A 19,294-nucleotide genomic window follows, 5' to 3' on the forward strand; every position below is an offset into this window, starting at 1 on the left:
GTAGTACCATATCACCCTATTAGAGCACTTCGCTCTCGCTCTGCAGGCCTACTTGTTGTTCCTAGAGTATTTAAAAGTAGAATGGGAGGGAGAGCCTTCAGTTTTCAGGCCCCTCTTCTGTGGAACCAGCTTCCAGTTTGGATTCAGGAGACAGACACTATCTCTACTTTCAAGATTAGGCTTAAAACATTTTGCTAAAGCATATAGTTAGGGTTAGTTATGCTGCAATAGACGTAGACTGCCGCGGGATTCTCATGATGCATTGAGTTTTTCCTTTTCAGTCACCTTTCTCACTCATCATGTGTCAATGGACCTCTCTGCATTGAATCATATCTGTTATTAATCTCTGTCTCTCTTCCACAGCATGTCTTCTATCCTCTCCTCCTTCTCACCCCAACCGGTCGCAGCAGATGGGCGCCCCTCCCTGAGCCTAGTTTTGCCAGAGGTTTCTTCCTGTTAGTGATGGCCCGCTTAAAGCTGACGCTCCAGCGCATGTGACCAAAAGAAACCAACCCACTGCTTCAGAAGCACAGTGTCAAGGCTTGACTCATTTGGCCAGAGTCACGTGATCAGTGATGTCCAAAGCTTTATTTAGAACCTAACTGCTTTAGTACCTGATTCAATGGTTTATAAGGGAGTGTATCATTTGTGGGATTTGTGGAGTGTTTTGATGGTGAGAGACAGCAAACCACTGATCATTCTATTCAGAGATACGGAGGAAGAGAGGTTCTGTTGTGTGTGTGGGAGTATTTTGAGTTGATTTTGGTCAATCGGGTGGGTTTGCCAGCTTTGTGTTCTTGTTGTTTGCTTTTGTTTTGTGTGTGCTTATTTTACCTAAAAACTTGAAAGACCTAAAATGTCGAAAACCTGCTTTTCATAATATAAATATCAATAAATAACTTTAGAAATACTACCATTTCACTCTTTAAATTTAATGTAATAAAAATATACATACCTGAATTGAATTAAATGGTTTTATACTGCAGTGGCAGAGAGATTAAAAATATGGTTTTAGTGTTGAAAAGGTGTAAAATTTGAGGAGAACAGAAGTGTTGACAATGATAATCTGGAATCCACTCACCCAACTTTTTAGCGGTATGCAAACTTTAAAACATGGGATTGTCACAACAAAGTGGGATGGACTCAGAGGCAGACAATCACAATCGCAATGAACAATTCTTTTTTTTCACATTTCCAGCACACTAAATACAGGTGGGGGGGGGGGTGTCCAGAATTGCCAGGGGTCCATGGGAGAATCAGGGAAACAGAGTAATTCTCTCACACAGCTCCTCACTGTCGGCTCACTTCACACAGGAATCTCCTTCCTCACATAAGCCACACTTGATCGCGGCACAACCGTACAGATTCCAGTCACCAGGGTTCCAGACAAAGCATGAAAGATCTATATACAAGAATAGAATAATTAACACCAAGAGAAAACACAGAGAGAGCTCAAAACTTTTGTTAAGGCCAGAGCTACACTAACAAGCATTACACAATAGCCTAGCGGCAGGTGCTCCCAGCCTCTGCCTTAAGTAGTGAGAGCAGACAAGTTGATGAACCACAGGTGATTGCTTGCAGGTGTGAGGGCCAAGGGCTGGAGCCCACAATGAGCTCTGCCCAGGCAGCAACTAGCAGGAGAGAGGAGAGAGAGAAAACCAAAACGCATGTAGCCACACAAGGCCAGCCAGGCAGCACAGGGACCAATACAGGGACAGTACAACTCTGGACCTTCTATCCAAACACCCGGGATGCATACATAGCCACTGCACTGCCCCAGCAGCTAGTTTAGACAAATTTGCCCTGTTAACACTCAGTATACTCCTGCACATCAAAGACTTCCTGTTCTGCCAAAAGCAAAAAAAACAGCAAAGAATGTATCTGCTACAAAACTGTTGATGTAGCAGTTTCTATCTGATATGACTGATCCAGATAAAAGTTATATTAGGCCTTTATTTAGCTCCTCAACACAAGCCGTTTAGCTCATCTGCATCATATATTTGTCCACCGACATGCATCATTATGTGGTGATCATAGAATTGCAGTGAAATTTAAAGTACTTAAACTGTACAGAATAAACAGCTTTTTAAATGTGGCTTACGTTTTTAACTTTTAATAGTCATTAAAACTGTGTACTGCAAAACTCCCACTCTGTGGTATCTCTTGTGAGGTTTTTTTTTTTTTAAATGAAATTAAAGCTTCTGTCACTTTGAGGGTTTGCAGAAGCCAGAAAAGGGAAAACACTGACTGCCAGTGAGTTTTCCTGTTTGTATTAAGCTCTGTGTGTAGCAGGTGCCCATTTAAGAATAAATATAAACAGGTGTAACTGTGGGTGAAGCAACTTTGTGTTTCTACTTTTTATTTTCTTCCTATTCTTCTGTAAAAAATAAAGTACAAAGTGTGAAACTTTGTCACACTGATGTGGGCAACAATTGTCAAGTTACCCGTGAGCCTCAGCAACTCAGCCCAGCTGACATCACCATAAACACAGCAGCACTTTTAAAGTAACAGAGATATAATCTGAGAGAGGGGGAAGGACTTCCTCTTGCCTCATGCCCACTTCTGGTTAACGACACTATTTCTGTTTAGCTTGAGCTTGCTCACGACATGTGGGTGAATTTATCACCAAACCACAATTTCATGTTGAAAAAAATCTGCATTAGTGTAATGAAATACTAAATGAGTCAAGCTCAGCTTTGTCAGTTCAGATGTATTTTTAGTTTTATATTGACATCTCTGTTTATCAGCATCAGTTAAAACTTTATTCTTCTATGAATCTATTTTCTTAATTGTTTATGAAGTTCTGGTTCTCAGATGGATTGGAGCCTGACTCAGCTGTTTTAGGGTGAGAGCTGGGGTACACACTGGACAGATGAAAATTGAAATGAATATAAAAGAGTATAAACACGTCATGCTGTGGTCAGATCCTGTTAAGTATGTCATGTCAGTGAAAAAGGAAGGAAGCAGAGAGAAGAAGTTAAAAACCTCTTTTTTTCCTTCACAGCTCTTTGGTATCTGCTGTGCTGCTGCTTCACTCTCTCTCTTTGCAGAAAGTTGTAGAAGTTTTCAGACGTGTCACTGCTGGATGTGAGGATGGGAGCCACTTTGCTCTGTGAGCTGGGCCTATTCTGTGAGTACATCACTGACTCCTATTGTTTGATTCATACTGATCCATAAACATGTTTTAGTAAGAAGAACAGAGCATCAGTCATTTGTACCATTGCAGGTCATGTGATCAGAGGACTCTCATGTTTGTTACCAACATGTTTGTTTGTAGCCTGGATTAGATTTTAGTGCACTGACTCAGATCAGAGTGGAGCTGCTTTAGTTTATCTAAGAAAGGTTTGTTTCTCCATCAGTGATAATTTTATGTATATAAATCATAGTAGACAACCACAAGTGTTTTTTATGAGCTATTTGAGTGTCTACAGAGCTTGGACAGAAGATAACTTTACTTCTTGAAGTTTTGTGAAGACACTCCTCCTCTCATCTGAGAAGTTTCTACAGTTCTAAAACCAATAGATTGAGAATGAAGGTATTTAAACCCTAGTGGTGGTTTTCTTTACTGTCTGCCACCTACAATGCAGCTCAAAGATCCCTCCCTGGGATCCTCAACCCCTACTAACATTTTGCATCAGGTGATGTCAGTAGGCCACATGTATAGGGTGAGGCAAGGTCTTAAAATAATTTTGAAACCTTTTAAGTCTTTGGTACTATTGAGGGCTGCAAATGGCCCACTTCTCCCCAATCCATCTCTGTCTGTCTGTTATTGCAACTTGCCACCCTCATTATCAAGTACATTTCATGACTAAGACACATACACACTCAGACTTGACATCCTCTCTCTCTCACACACACACATACACCACATTTTCATATTTTTGTGTTCCAGGTGCTGTGTACCATATATAATGTAACAGCTGAAATAACACAAATAGATATGAAGAAATAAACAGATAAGAATTCAGATTTCTTAAGGGATTCCATCACTAGGGTTTAAATGCCTGGGATTCATTTGGTTTTAGAACTGAAGAAGCTTCTCAGCAGAGATATGAAACACCTTCAGGAAACCTAAAGAATTCCAATCAGTTTCTCACCGAGCTCCTTAGACACTCAAATATGGCATAAATACATGATCTGCATGATTGACAACCTACACAGACATATGCGAGTGCCTTTAGTTTGATGTCTGAAGTTTCTGTCTTTATTGTAGTGCTCTGTATCCTCCTCTGCACTGGAAACACTCAAGGTGACTGAAAAGTTTAACTTTTTTATTTATTCAATAAATATTAATCTTAACTACTGTATCAGTCTTAAGCACTTCACATTGTTGTTTTTATTTCATTCTTCATCACTATATTTATAATTTTATGAATATAAACACAGTTTGTGTTTTGAATAGTAAAATATATATATGAACAATATATGAACAGTGTATGAACGTACTGTCACAGATTGTGTCGTGCATAAAAGTGTTTCAGTTTGTTAACTGTGTGGTTGTGTTGGATTCTAGATGCTGTGCTAACTATTGAACGCAGCTCGTCCAGTTTTTTCATTGGAGAGTTTATTACCTTCAAATGTGACATGAATGAAGGAGAAGACACTGACTGGTATTACGAAATCAAGAAGGACGGTCGAGAATTTGTGGCCTACAACACAGACAAAGACTACAGATTAGAAATTATATCTACACGTGACAGTGGTGAATATCAGTGCTCTGGTAGCAGGGTGAGGTCACATCATATAAAGAACAGTAATACTGTCTCTATAACTGTATTAGGTAAGTCTTCAGTGACCGACAGCACAAATGTATGATCCCTGTTCAAATACTCAACTGAATTATAAAATAGAGAACATTTAATTAAATTTGTCATTGAACTTGAATTTTAACCAAGATCACTGTACCTGTTACTTCGTTCACAGTAAAGTCAGTGCTACAATACTCACAGACTCTGTAATTTATCATTAGCAGGTGTGTGAGTTTTAACAACAGCAATTATGAATGAAATTCAATTTAATTACATTTCTAAAGGAAAATAAGAAACATCAAAAGCTTCATGAAGTTTAAAGTGAAGATGTTTCTGTTATCTAAACCAAAACATGAGGAAGAGACATTTAAAGCATCATTGTGTTTCATCCTCTTTCATAACATCAGATAAACCCAGGGCCACACTGACAGCAGGAACAACAATCATACCAGTAGGGGGCAGTGTGACACTGACCTGCTCTGTGCAGAGCTCTGATGGATGGAAATATGAGTGGTTCACACAAACCCAAACAACCTCTGAAATTCAAATCAGAGATCAACAAAACAGAGATATCAGAGTATCTCAAGGAGGAATCTACAGCTGCAGAGGAACAAGAGGAAACCCAGTTTACTACACTGATAGAAGTGATGATGTCACCATTGAGAAAACCTGTGAGTTCAGTCATTTAGTTTGAAATATACATTCACTCATGATTATCAATATACTGTGTTAAATTTTCTCTGCTGATTTCATGTTTCTATTTGTATCTATTATGAGAAGTCTTCTGTCTTCTTGTGAATCTGTTGTTGTGGTCGAGCAAGGAGACATCACATAAAATAATGGAAAGGAGTAATTTACAAATAAAATAAAGCATCATAATGAATTAGAGCAAAAAAAATGTATGCACTGAAAGGATAAAATGCACTATGAGCCTATGTAAGAGGACAGAGTGGAGGAAAGTGAATTACATCAGTATTAATACAGCTTGGACTTTTTTGCCATCCTGTGGTTATCAAAAAGAAGGATGTACTCATAGCATGGCAGTTTGGTTTTATTGCTTCTTATTTGTTGTTGGAAACCTACATAGAGGTATACTGATGTTGACTGCTCACAACATCCGGGCAGTGCAATCCTATGGTGACCACACTGTTGTAAAACCCTTGGTTTACACTAGCCATAGATGGTGTAGCAGCAATCTTCGGTCCTTCTTTGCCGCTGCAGGATGTAAAGTTTCTGACTCGTCCTTTTCTTAGATCACTTGTATGCCTTTTGGTAGCAAACCCGAAAAGTAGAAAACATATGTCTCCAGTAGGAGCTCCGTTTACATTTCTATGATATTATATCTGAAACAACTATCACAATGACGGTCAGAAAACTGTTCCTCCATGCTTACTTGCCTCACCTTTCATCACCACATGGTGGCCCACTACACACCGCCTTTACAACACCTACCAACACTTTACAACAACAATAACAAAGCAGGACAAATTTATGGAGCTTAATATATTACATTACAACATAAAATAATCCAGATTATAACTAGAAACCACACAAATTATAGATCACTGTAGATCTGAACTACCTTCAGAACAGAAAATATGAAGTAATTTAGATCATACAAGATGCAAACAGAACTAACTTAACATTAGGAGAATAGTGAAATATATGTCCGACCAGAGTCTAAGTTTGTAGGAGAGATTAAGACTGACAGTGAAATACTGAGCAGCTGAAGTCACAGGGTACTTTAACTTAAAGCTGAACCTTCTTCATTCAAAATAAGCATGGATAAAGTTATCACAAAGCGCCAGGTCAGATATCAGGGCTTCACAAACATGGATATTGTGGCATAAACACCACAAAGTATCCATCATATTAAACTGACTCTTCAAAAATTTTTGCAATATCAGGCGAGTCTTTGTGACAAGGGAGCAGCCTAAAGAAGCTTTTAACAGTTAAATATGCATACTTTGTGATTATTCCATGTGTTTGTGAGGCTCTATTATATAATATTATAAGAGACATTATGCTTTAGTCCATCTGACGCTACCTGGTTGCACCTCACCTCATAATTAATGTTATTCTTTCTTACAGCACAGTCCAGGACTGAGACGTTTCCTACTCTGTTGATCACTGGACTTCTTTGTGGAATTTTACTGATTCTTCTTCTTCTTCTGCTGTGTTACATAAAGCTGTTAAAAGGTGAGACTTTTTCCTTCTGATACGAGATTGATTATGATCCCATTATTATCTAATTATTCAGAATCACAGATGTATCCTGAACACTTCATGTAATGTCACAGCACCAGAAAAAGTAAAAGAAAAACATGTACTTGTCTTTTTTACAGATAAATCTTTTATCAGGTTGGTTCAAATCTTCTACTTCACATTTTTACATACTAGAATTACAACCTGTGTTTCTTATTAAATCAAACATTTTACTACATTTTATGCTTCACCAGGACTCAACACAGGATCAACCAGGATGAAGCTCAACACAGCCAAAATAAATATCTCCAAGGTCAGCCTTAACTATGACAAGTTTTGCTATTGTTGCTTTATTTATTCATTTATTTATGTTATACTTTGACTCTGATATTTGCAGTTTTTTATTTAAAAGATAATCAAATTCATATATAGAAATTTCATTATTAATATATCACTGACTTGTTTTTGCAGGTGATGCTTGTATATATGAATCAATCGGAGACTACGATGACAGAGAAAAGGGTAATGCATTTATAGTTTCATATAAGTATGCAGACTCATTGTGATTATGTTCCATTTTTATATGTTAATTCTCCATTTTAGCAGAATGCAGGGATTTCACATATTCTTTGATTGAGCTTAAAAACTTCACTAAGAAAGGTAAGAGTTCAAGTTAATTCAGTTCAATCCAGTTTTATTTATATAGGGCTAAATTACAATTGACTCATGTGCTTTTTATTGTGAGATAAAGGCCCTACAGTAATACAGAGAAAACCACAACAATCAGATGATCTGAAAGCTGAAGGCTCTGCTTTCCATTCGACTTTTAAATATCTGATGAATCACCAGTAAGCCTGCAGTATGACAGAGAATAAAACAAAATTTTCTATACAATTTATTTGCAGATTGGTGAACTTTTGCAAATCGTACCTGTCTAAGATTAGCTTTTTTTTGCAACTCTTCCTTTTCCAGCTTTATGTTGCCCCTATACCAACATTTTTGAGAGATGTTGCTATTATCATTAAGCTTTGTACAGAGCCCAGATCTGTTGGAAGTGGATTTGTAACTGTAAAGGTAAGAATGTCATCCTATTTTACCCTGATGATCTGTCCATCCTCTCATAGATGACAGCCTGTTGTACGCAGATGCCACCTACAGTAAGGCTGAATGCAACAGTAACAAAAGTAAGCAAAGCAATAAAATTGGTACCATATTTTCTTCTCTTTTACATTTCATTTACCCATCAGGGAAAACTATATAAATGGGTAAAGTTGTCAGTTTGAAGCAAGATGTTACTAAAAATGTTTTTTATTTGCAGGAAAATCAGCCACTGAAGCAGGTGACAAAGCGGTCTATTCTGAAATCAAACCACAAGAAACACAAGGAATTTTCATGTTGTAATGATTATCAAATAGGTTTTAAACTGAGTAAATTCATTACCAAATCACCTTTAACCATTGAATAATCATGATTATGTTCTTCCAGATTAATAACAAACAAAAGCAGTTGAATGCAGGAAAGAATTTACTTTATACATCCATCCATCCATTCGCTTCCACTTATCCTTGTTCCGGATAAATCCATATGAATTTTACAAAGCATTGAAAGAAGAAATGAGAAGAAAAAAGTTTTTTGCCTGTTTTTTTAAAAAGCTGCCATTTCATTATAAATGAGCTTTATCTGAAAGTGATGTTGTGGCTTTGAGTTCAGTTCAGTATATGTACTGATGTTTTCTATGTCCTGAATGGATTAAGTATCATTTGAAAAATTATATTTTTTTAAATTTTATAAAATTCTAAACTGCAGGCAGATTTTTCATTGTGTTATCTGATTCTGTGTGCCATATAAATGCACTTTATATACTGTGACATGTTGGGAGTGGCTGGAGTGTAGTTCCCTGCTGTGCCTGTGGAACAGTGTGTTTCATGTTGAGTTTTAAGCTGTGATTACTGTATTTGTTGTGTTTATGTAACTGTTATTGCTGTCCCTGCCAATGCTGCAATGTTGTTTTCACTTACAGTTGTTTTGTGGTGGTAGTTACAGCATGAGTGAAGTTATGTGCAGAGTTACTGAGCCCTTTAGAAGCAAAGTGTTAACGTGTCTTTAAATGCTTAGTAAAACAGCGTCCCCTTGTGTCTTCATATATAGTGCAGCTTTCCTTGGGAAGTTTCACCAGATTCAAAGTGAAATACGATTTAGAGTCTTCATTCTAGTTTTGACTTCTACTCATTTGTGTTTGAAGTTTCTGTGCTTTTACAAATGAAGGAGGACAAATAAAGAAACTAAAATGCCTTTTTTTATTATCCAAGCTTCACATCTTCATTACTTATAGAAGCAGGGCTACAACTGAAAGAAAATCTTTACTTATCTTCTTATTTATAAGGCCTGATTACACTAAATTGTAAATAGAAAGCTGGAGTAGTCATTCCTGTGATACTTCTTTGAAGTCCCCTTCTCGGGGTGCATTCATAGTTGTTATACTGCAATGTGAATTCTCCACAGACTTATCTATGCAGGTAGGACATTTGCATGGGCTCACCATCTGATGATGAAGTTTACTTCACACAGACCTCAGCAGACCTTAGCGGGTTCATGGACACGCCTTCAATTCTTGCTCCTTTTGTTTGGGATTCATAGTTTAGCGAGGTGTACTTTGTTTTTACCACAAATGAAAGTGTCACCTTTTGTGGTTTTAGCCTGCATCATGAATTTTGATCCTATGTGATCCTCTCCTCCTATGAGCTCCTTCAGCCTTCCACTGAAGGGGCTGCTCAGTGCTGTCAGTCTCCTGCATGGGGTGGGAGATGTTGTCCAACAGGGATGACAGCTTAGCCACCATTCTCCTGCCACTCACCACCTGCGCTGGGTCCAGAGGGCATCCTAGAACAGAGCTGGCCCTCGGATCAACCTGTTCAGTCCCCAGCACAGATCCTGCTATTCCAGTAAGGCACACCGTAAAAGATGGCTGAGGCTGCCACAGAGTCATAGAAGGTCTTCAGGAGTGGGCCCTTCACTCCAAAAGATCTAAGCTTCCTCATCAGGTACAACCTGCTCTGCCCTTTTGTGTAGAGAGGATCTGAATTGTGAGTCCAGTACAGCTTATTGTTCAGATAAACACCAAGGTACCGGTAACTCTCCACACCCTCAATGTCCATACCTTGGATGTTAAGTGGTTGCTGCAGAAGTCTACCACCAGCTCCTTGGTTTTACTAGTGTTGATCTGGAGGTAGTTCTGCTGGCACCAGTCCACAAAATCTTGGGTCAGTTCTCTGTATTCCCTGTCGCCCCCATCAATGATGAGGTCGATTACTGCAGAGTCATCAGAGAACCTCTGCAGGAAGCACTGGGCACAGTTGAGGCAGAAGTTTGTGGTGTAAATGTTGAAGAGAAACAGTTCTGAGTTCTCCAGCTTGTCCTTCAGAACTGTGGGAAGAATGGTGTTAAAGGCACAGGAGAACTCAACGAACATGATTCTCACAGTGCTCCCAGCGGTCTCCAGGTGAGAGAGGTGAATGATGGCATCATCCACTCCAATGCCAGGCTGGTAGGCAAACTGAAGTGGGTCCAGTGAAGAGCTCATCAGGGGCCGAAGCTGAGTCAGGACCAACCGCTCCAGGATCTTCATCAGGTGGGATGTCAGAGCCACCAGCCTGTAGCAGTTGAGGTCCTTGGGACGTGGAGTCTTTGGCACTGGTACAACAAAGGAGGTTTTCCCGAGCTGTGGAACTCTCCCCAGCCTCCGTTTTGGCCTCCCGTCCACACTGAGACAGCGTTTTCCTCAAGGAAAAACGCTGTGTTTTGAAAACGCTCTCGAAAACGCATACATTTCAAAATGGAGCTGTCCCGTCACAGTGTGGACGTTCGAAAACGCAGACTTTCTAAAACAATGACGGATTTTAGTCATGTGATGCAGTCATGTGACCAATTAAATAAAGATAGCGCCTTTCTAGACGATAAGACAAGATGGCGGCGCGCACAGATGCAGCGGCCCGGAGCTCCTACACTTTTGCACTTTTGGTGGTACTGTGTATTATTTCACACAGTCTGGGGTTACTTCAATACAACAGAGATGATCTACTACAACTAAGCCGTGGAGATCTTCAACTAACATCCGAGTATCTCATCCCCCCGGAGATCGTTAAGCAACCCCCGGGGCTACCCGCAACAGCAAGCCGCAGGAGGAGACGTTGCGAGCGGAGGCAGAAGAGAGGCAGGTGGGGAGGCCTGTGGGCACGGCTAAAGACTAGTCCGTTTAAACCACCACTCCCGATCATATTCCTCTCCAACGCCCGTTCAATCCGTTACAAACTGGATGAAATACGACTGCAGATCGCCACTCGACGGACTTTTAATAACTGTTCGTGCATGATTTTCACTGAAACCTGGCTGGACAGCGCCATTCCCGATGCGGCTATCGATCTAGCAGGCCGCACCGCCTATCGAGCCGACAGGTCTGCGGACTCGGGTAAGAAGACTGGCGGGGGGCTGTGCATCTATATTAACAACTTTTGGTGCACGAACGTCACGGTAACGGAAAGACTGTGCAGTACAGAGGTAGAACTGTTGGTGTTAACGTGCCGTCCATTCTATCTCCCTCGGGAATTTTCTGCCGTTTACATTCCACCAGATGCTAATGCTAAGCTAGCGTTAGCACAATTGAGCAGCAGCATCAATAACAGCCTGGTAGCACACCCGGACAGTGTCTTTATTGCGGCTGGGGATTTTAACCACGCGGACCTGAAATCTGTACTTCACAATTTCCACCGTAATGTGAAGTGTGCTACCAGAGGAGATAGAACGTTGGACCAGGTGTACACCAACATGGCGAATGCGTACAGAGCCCAGGCTTATCCCCACCTGGGTCTGTCAGACCATCTCTCCCTTCTGCTACACCCAATATACACACAAAAGATCAAGAGCACTGGGATTACAACCAAAACCGTGAGAACATGGCCGCAGGATGCTATTCCGATGCTTCAGGACTGTTTCCACTGCACAGACTGGGATGTATTCAAGGTGCAGGACACTGACAATCGTGTCGCATTGGACAGTTACACCTCCACTGTCTTGGACTACATCTGTTTCTGTGTGGACAATGTAACAACTTGGAAACGATTCCGTGTGTTCCCTAATAATCCACCCTGGATGAAACACGGAGTTCAACAACTTATTCGAACAAGGAACAACGCTTTCAAATCCGGGGACCAGGAGGCATACAGTGCTGCCAGGGCCAACCTGAGAAGAGTCATCAAGACTGCCAAGCAGCAGCACAGGAGGCGTATCGAGGCCAGGTTTGAGAACAACACAAACCCAAGGCAGGTCTGGGAGGGCATCAGGGCTATCACGGACTACAAAAGAAGAACACCATCACCCTCAGCCGACAGTTCTACTCTGGCTGAGGATCTAAATCTCTTTTATGCCCGTTTTGATAGGGAGAACACCGACCCTGTCCTGTCCCCTCTCCCCTCAACCGATCCTGCTCCAGTCCTGAGCACTCATGAGCTGAGGCGTGTGTTCCGGAGCATTAACACCAGGAAGGCGGCCGGGCCAGATGGAGTGCTGGGCCGGGTGCTAAAAGACTGTGCTGCGGACCTGGCGGACGTCTTCACCTCTATTTATAACACCTCGTTGTCCTGTTCACTGGTACCATCCTGTTTCAAAGCAGCAACCATCGTTCCCATCCCAAAACAGTCAAATGTCACATGTCTGAACGATTTCAGACCTGTGGCACTCACCCCCATTCCCGCCAAATGCCTGGAGAGACTGGTCATTAAACACATCAGAGCTGCTTTTCCACCATCCCTGGACTCGCACCAGTTTGCATACAGGGAGAACCAGTCAACCGAGGATGCGATCGCCACAGTGCTGCACACATTACTGAAGCACTTGGAACACAGGAACACCTATGCACGGCTCCTCTTTGTAGACTACAGCTCGGCTTTTAATACCATCCGGCCATACAAACTCCGTCCCAAACTCCACCAACTGGGACTTAACTCCTCTCTGTGCAACTGGATTGTGGACTTCCTCACTAACCGTAGACAGAGTGTCAGAGTGGGTAAGAACACCTCCTCCACCCTTGTGGTCAACACCGGTGCCCCTCAGGGGTGTGTTCTGAGCCCTCTGCTATACACTCTCTTCACCCATGACTGTATTTCCTCCTGCGCGTCCAATCTCATTGTTAAGTTTGCAGATGACACTACAGTGCTCGGACTTATATCCAACAATGATGAGACAAACTATAGGACAGAGGTGCAACAACTAGAGTCATGGTGCCACGACAATAACTTGGTTTTAAACACCAAAAAGACCAAGGAGATCATTGTAGATTTCCGGAAGAGGGGTCATAACAACCATCTGCCTCTCTTCATTGGCAGTGAGGCGGTGGAGAGGGTGAGCAGTTTTAAATTCTTGGGGGTAACTGTGACCGAGGACCTGTCCTGGGGCAACCATATCACCTCAGTTGCACGGAAGGCCCAACAGCGCCTCTACTACCTGAGGAGACTGCGGAGCGCACACATTCCCAGATCTCTGATGTTGAACTTCTACAACTGTGCCATCAGCAGCGTTCTGACGTATGGATTTCTAGTATGGTTCCCCAGCTGCACCAAGGCCGATCAGCAAGCACTCCAGCGGGTGGTGAAAGAAGCTGGCAGAATTATTGGAACAAGTCTGCCAGGGATCAGTAATATCTTCCCCACTCGCTGTCTGAGGAGGGTGCACAGTATCCTGCGGGACCAACATCACCCTGCGCGCCACCTTTTCCATCTGCTGCCCTCAGGGAGAAGGTACAGGTCTATACAGGCCAGAACATCCAGACTGGCCAACAGCCTGTATCCACAGGCTGTGAGGCTCCTGAACTCTCTGCCCCCCTCTCACGGACAATAACCATATCCAACTTCTTAATAGCAATGAACTGGTCTGCATTGGTGCATCATATCTTTATTCTCTTCCCCCTCCTGCCCCCCCCCCCCCCCCTCTTTCTTAAATAGATAACTATCATATCTGATATCATATCTCACAGTACAATAATATTGAATGGGTTGCATTGTTGTATTTTGTCATGTTTCTCAGGTCTTTGTCTGAATTTCTACGAACATTATTGCTAAGGATTGTCTTATTGCATTGGAGTCACACTGGGTTAAATATGTACACTTGGGTTTTAAGGGGTATTTATTATTTTCTTCTTTTTTTGGGGGGTTGTATGGAAGCCCCAAACGCAATTTCATTGTTCTTGACAATGACAATAAATAAATACTACTATAGCGGAGTGCTTTATACAGCAGTTGTTTTGATTGCTCTCAATTTTGACAGCCCTAAAAAAGATTAATATCAGTTTGTACATGCTCCACATAGCTTTTCTTCAAATTCTTTAATTCTCACTCGCTTTTGCGCATGCGCAGGACTGGAATGTAAGCGTTTTCGACCATTTCAATGTTTCGCAGTGACATAGAGAGAGCAAAGGAGAGACAGATTGAGAGTTTTGAGATGTCAGAGATTTGTGACTTTTAGCTTATTTGGAGTCTTAAGTAAATGTGTTGTGTTGTGTAGTTAGTTTGTAGCCTAGTCGATTGTTTTGTTTTGTGTGTCAGAATAATGATGCGACTGCTAAATGTCACAGTTGCAACCCAAAAAGCCACCAAATGTGCTTTATAAATAAATAAATGAAATGAATGAAAATGAATGAACTTGACATTAGCAAGGAGCTAAAAATCTCACAAACATACAAGAAAAGCACAAACAACTTGAGGCAGAACACAACAAAGGTCAAGGAAAATCTGAATATATACACATAGTATAACTCACGGAAAGGAAATAGGTGGGAGCACATCAAAACAGAGGAAGTAGAACTAGACACAAGAAACTAAAATACAACAAGTAGAAACAGAACTCAGGAACAGAAATACCAACTGGACACAAGAAGAGAAAAGCAAGTTCGAAAAAGGGCACAGAAACATCAGACAGGCATGATAAATATAACAAAACCAAGATACCTGGAGTCAAATAGACTTTAACCAGAGAAGAAAAACTCTCTGTATTATTGTAAGGTCTGTACCTTTACCAATATTAAGCCCCTTGAGGTACTGTTGTTGGGATTTAGCGCTGTATAGGCAAAATTGAATTTAATATGCAGACTGCCGGAGGATATAACATGACACAGACAAAATAAGAATCACACAAGTAAATCCAACCCTGGGTCCAATCCATCAACCATGACAACATGACACAGAAGTAAAGAATACTTGTCTTTGTTATTGTTAATTGGCCTAATTTTATATAATAAATTTGCTGAATTCTGCACAAACATCTACTGTGATGCAACATGTGATCTGACACAGACTCTCTCTCTCCTTCTGTTTTCTCATTAGAGCCCATAACTAAACAGCCTGTCATTAAAATCAGTTCTACCTGGATTCCCTCAAATGAATCATGTAAAGTTCTGCTGGAGACTGGTGATTTCAGCTACAAGTGGACTGTAGGAAAACAAACACTAACTGGTCCCAGGCAACAATACATCATCAGGGAGCAGGATGGAGAGACCAATGTCACCTGCACAGTTTCCAATCATGTCAGTGAGAAATCTGCATTTCAAACAGTGAAGTGCAGCAAAGACACAGACACAAATAAAACAGGTATGTGGAGAGTGACTGAGGTTGTGAATACATGTAACTGCTCTGTTTATATAAGTAATTATTACTGTTTGTGATTTCAGAGTGCAGCTCTTCTTCTTCTCTTCTCATGTTCATTGTTGGGCTGTTTACTGGAGTATTGATCACTGTTCTGTTGCTCTTTCTGCTTTACTGCATAAAGTCAAAGGGTAAGATTTCTTGTTAATGCTACTAAAATGTTCTCCTAATCTCCGAATTTCATAATACTTTCTGTTTTCTTTTGTTTTTTACAGGTCTGTGTCACAAAAAGTCAGTGTCATGGTCTTGGGTATGGGGACTCAGTGATTTTCATATTCCTTGATTTTGTGTTTTTCATGGTTTAGTATTTGTAATTCTAGCTTTGTAATCCTAAGTTATCTTTAGGATTTTGTGATTTCTAGTCTTTAGGTTTTGTTGTGGTGCCTCTCATGTGTACCATGTGTCACATCAAGTCAGTTATATTCTCATGTCCATGTTCCCTACTTTTCCCCATCCCCTCCTTATCCGTGTGTATTTACTCCTCTGTTCTTCTCTTTCTGCTTACCTCCCTCATGTTTCCCAAGTCCCAGGTTTTTACAGTTTTTATCTGCTGCACCTCATGTCTTTATGTTTAACTTTCCACAGTTTAGGTTTTTTTTTAGTTTATCACATTCTCCCATCAGCTTTTCTTTGCTTTCACTTAACATTCCTCTCCGTCTATATTTTTTTGCATTTGGGTCCACACTCTCTCCACTCCACACCATCTGCCACAGCAGACATGACACTTAGTGAAATGAGACAGTTAGAGGATCTGAAGATGCTGGACCAGGTACAGTATGACAATGATGAGCCATGAAAGTTACAAATGGGAACTCTGGGATTTCAAGAATTTCATTTGTGACATTCTCAAACTATTCTTATTGTATTTCAGCTGGATCACAAATACAGTTCATCAAATCAGACTAGACGAGCTGCAATTCTGCATATCTGTGGTATTTTTTTGGTGTCTTAAGTTAAATGTGATTTTTATGTCAAATCCTATTTTTTTTAAAACAGGATGATTTAAGTGTATAATTACAAACAGCTCATTGCTACATTAAAGATTAACACCATTTTCAATGTATGAAATGGTATGAAAGCCTGTGTCTGTTTCATGTGACCTGGTTGGATTTTCTTTTGAATCTTCGAGGGAAACACTTCTCTCACATCTGCTTATTTAGTTCAAATCCACTGTCAACATGACTAGTGAAAACTATAGTAAATGTTTTAAAGGTTCATTATTTAATTGAAGAGCCTAAAAGTAATTTTCTTCACATTATACCTATTCAAATTTTTTATTATGCTATGGTAGGCTCAATTTTTTGATTGGTGAGCTTGTTGCAAACTTTACAGATCATGTGTTTTGATTAAAGAGAATCTGTGAATATTTTTTATGCTCTTCTAAAGTAGGTTTCCATAGTTCACACAAATTAGACTTTTATTAACCCATAAAAACTTTTTTTTTAGCTCCCCACTATGATATAAACAGAAGGCTCCTTCTGGTGGTGTCAAGTCTTTATATTTTCAACTTTTCACACATACCCTCATAAGTCCCAGTAATTAATTTTTGTTCTCTATTGGGGCTAGCAGTCTGCAAGCACTACATCAAGCACCAGTCATGCTATCTATGACTCCTGCTGTGCTGTCATGGGGACATCCTGGGCTCTCTATTGATGCCAAATTTGTGGGGGCGGGGCTAACAGAGATAAGATAAGATGACCTTTGTTAGTCCCACAGGTGGGAAATTTGTTTCATTACAGCAAAAGTGCAAAGTTATGTAGCAGAAATTATAAAACACTGGAATGCAATAAAATAAAATAAAATACTATATACAATAGAATAAAATAGAATACAAATGCTATATACAACTGAGTAAGAAAATACAAAAGTACAACTTTGTCAGAAAAAGAACTGCACATATAGCAGCCTTATTGCACATTTGTGTGTTTGATCAGCTGCAAAAGTCTTTGTTGTGGAGTCTGACAGCAGTAGGAAGGAAAGACCTGCGAAATCTCTCCGTCCCACACCGTGGGTGCCGCAGCCTGCCACTGAAGGAGCTGCTCAGTGCTGTCAGAGTCTCCTGCATGGGGTGGGAGATGTTGTCCAACAGGGATGACAGCTTAGCCGCCATTCTCCTCTCACTCACCACCTCCACTGGGTCCAGAGGGCATCCTAGAACAGAGCTGGCCCTTCTGATCAATTAATGTTGTCATTCAGGCATAACAAAAAGTGTGTGGTGACACTTGTTGCTTTCAAACGGATTGGGTTTCTTTTTATCCATGTTTACATGATAATTGCTGATCCAGCAGAGGGCACTGAAGACAAGAACTACTGCATTAACAGTTCTTCTTCTTTTACTTCTTCTGCAGTTAAATCCAAGAAGTTGGTTTGTCGCTAGCTGTATCCCAATTCAGGGTCTGCAGCCTTAAAGTACGCAGTCTCAACGGTCCTCAAGGGCCGCGTACTCAAAGACCGCTAAGGCCGGAAGTGCGAGGCTTGTGAAATGGGACGGTCTAGCCTCCGTCGGGCTGCCCAGGTTGCCTAGCAACCATGATAGCTGGAAACGTGTGGTTGACAGAAATGAAGGAGAATATATTTTGTTTGTTTGTTTGTTTCTACATGAGCTTTGTGTGATTTAATAAGTATCTGAGGCTGAGACCACAGGACTGTAAAACATGATTGTTGGGCTTCATATCTGTACTGAACAGTCATATAAGATTAGCTAGTAAATAACAATTAGTTAATGTTGTTCATGAGACTAAAGTCAGTGAAAATATGATATGGCCAATATTATAGTTATTATATTAATCATTATTAGTTATTACATCAGTGAGTTTGAACTCTCAAATCAAATCACTTCTATTGTCACATCACATGTGCAGGTACACTGGTACAGCACATGTGATTGAACTCTGTGTCTAATACTGAGCTTCAGTAAAGATTGTCAAAGGAGCTTGTAAAGAAAAGTGTCTGAACTTCTTTAAGTTGCTTGAAGACGTTTCACCTCTCATCCGAGAAGCTTCTTCAGTTCTAAGGTCAAATGGTGGGGAGTCCCAGATTTAAACCTAGTGGGAGTATCCCCCCACAGAGGGACAAAAGGACCCCCTGATGATCCTCTAATTGCCTGAGCCAAGGTGTGAAACTGGGTGTGGGTCCCAATCAGCCAGGGTTTTGGGTGAGCTCATTCTGAAACCTGGCCCCACCTTATCATGCGAATTCCTGAGGTCAGATGGCCCAGGATGTGAGTGGGCATTAAGGCGTCTGGGGAGGGCTCTCAAAACTGGATTATAGATGGCAGACAGTTGGTGTCCTTTATCCTTAAGATGCAGATGGACTGCTGAGTCTTGTCCTGTGGAGGTGGCTCTATTATGTTGTGCCATGCACTTGTGAAGTAGCTGTTTGGTCTCTCCAATGTAGAGGTCTGGGCATTCCTCGCTGCACTGTACAGCATACACCACATTGTTAAGTCTGTGTTTTGGAGTTTTGTCTTTCGGGTGAACCAGTTTTTGTCTGAGCGTGTTGCTGGGTCTGAAATGCACCAGGATGTCATGCTTGGAGAAAACCCTCCTGAGTTTTTCTGATACACCGGCTACATAGGAGATGACAATGTTGTTGCGTCTGTCCTTCTTATCCTCCCTCGCTCTGTGCCTCTTTGCTGACTTTAAGAACGCCCAT

The 19,294-nt window shown here is 40.9% G+C and overlaps 1 protein-coding gene across 2 annotated transcripts; it reads left to right on the plus strand.

The window, feature by feature from the left end:
* Positions 1 to 3,927: 3,927 nt before the first annotated feature.
* Positions 3,928 to 9,256, plus strand: LOC113019208 (uncharacterized). Of its 2 annotated transcripts, none has more exons than XM_080298462.1 (10): positions 3,928 to 4,249; positions 4,514 to 4,780; positions 5,156 to 5,419; positions 6,840 to 6,947; positions 7,094 to 7,109; positions 7,208 to 7,266; positions 7,425 to 7,475; positions 7,560 to 7,613; positions 8,078 to 8,137; positions 8,272 to 9,256. In XM_080298462.1, the coding sequence occupies exons 1-10, from the start codon at positions 4,186 to 4,188 to the stop codon at positions 8,352 to 8,354; spliced, it is 1,026 nt and encodes a 341-aa protein (XP_080154588.1). In that variant the 5' UTR covers positions 3,928 to 4,185; the 3' UTR covers positions 8,355 to 9,256. The 2 variants fall into 2 exon arrangements, with proteins under 2 accessions (XP_080154588.1, XP_080154587.1); XM_080298461.1 differs by having other exon boundaries at positions 3,931 to 4,249; positions 7,557 to 7,613.
* Positions 9,257 to 19,294: the final 10,038 nt, after the last annotated feature.

This window comes from Astatotilapia calliptera, chromosome 3 (genome assembly GCF_964374335.1).
Source record: "Astatotilapia calliptera chromosome 3, fAstCal68.1, whole genome shotgun sequence".
NCBI lineage: Eukaryota > Metazoa > Chordata > Actinopteri > Cichliformes > Cichlidae > Astatotilapia > Astatotilapia calliptera.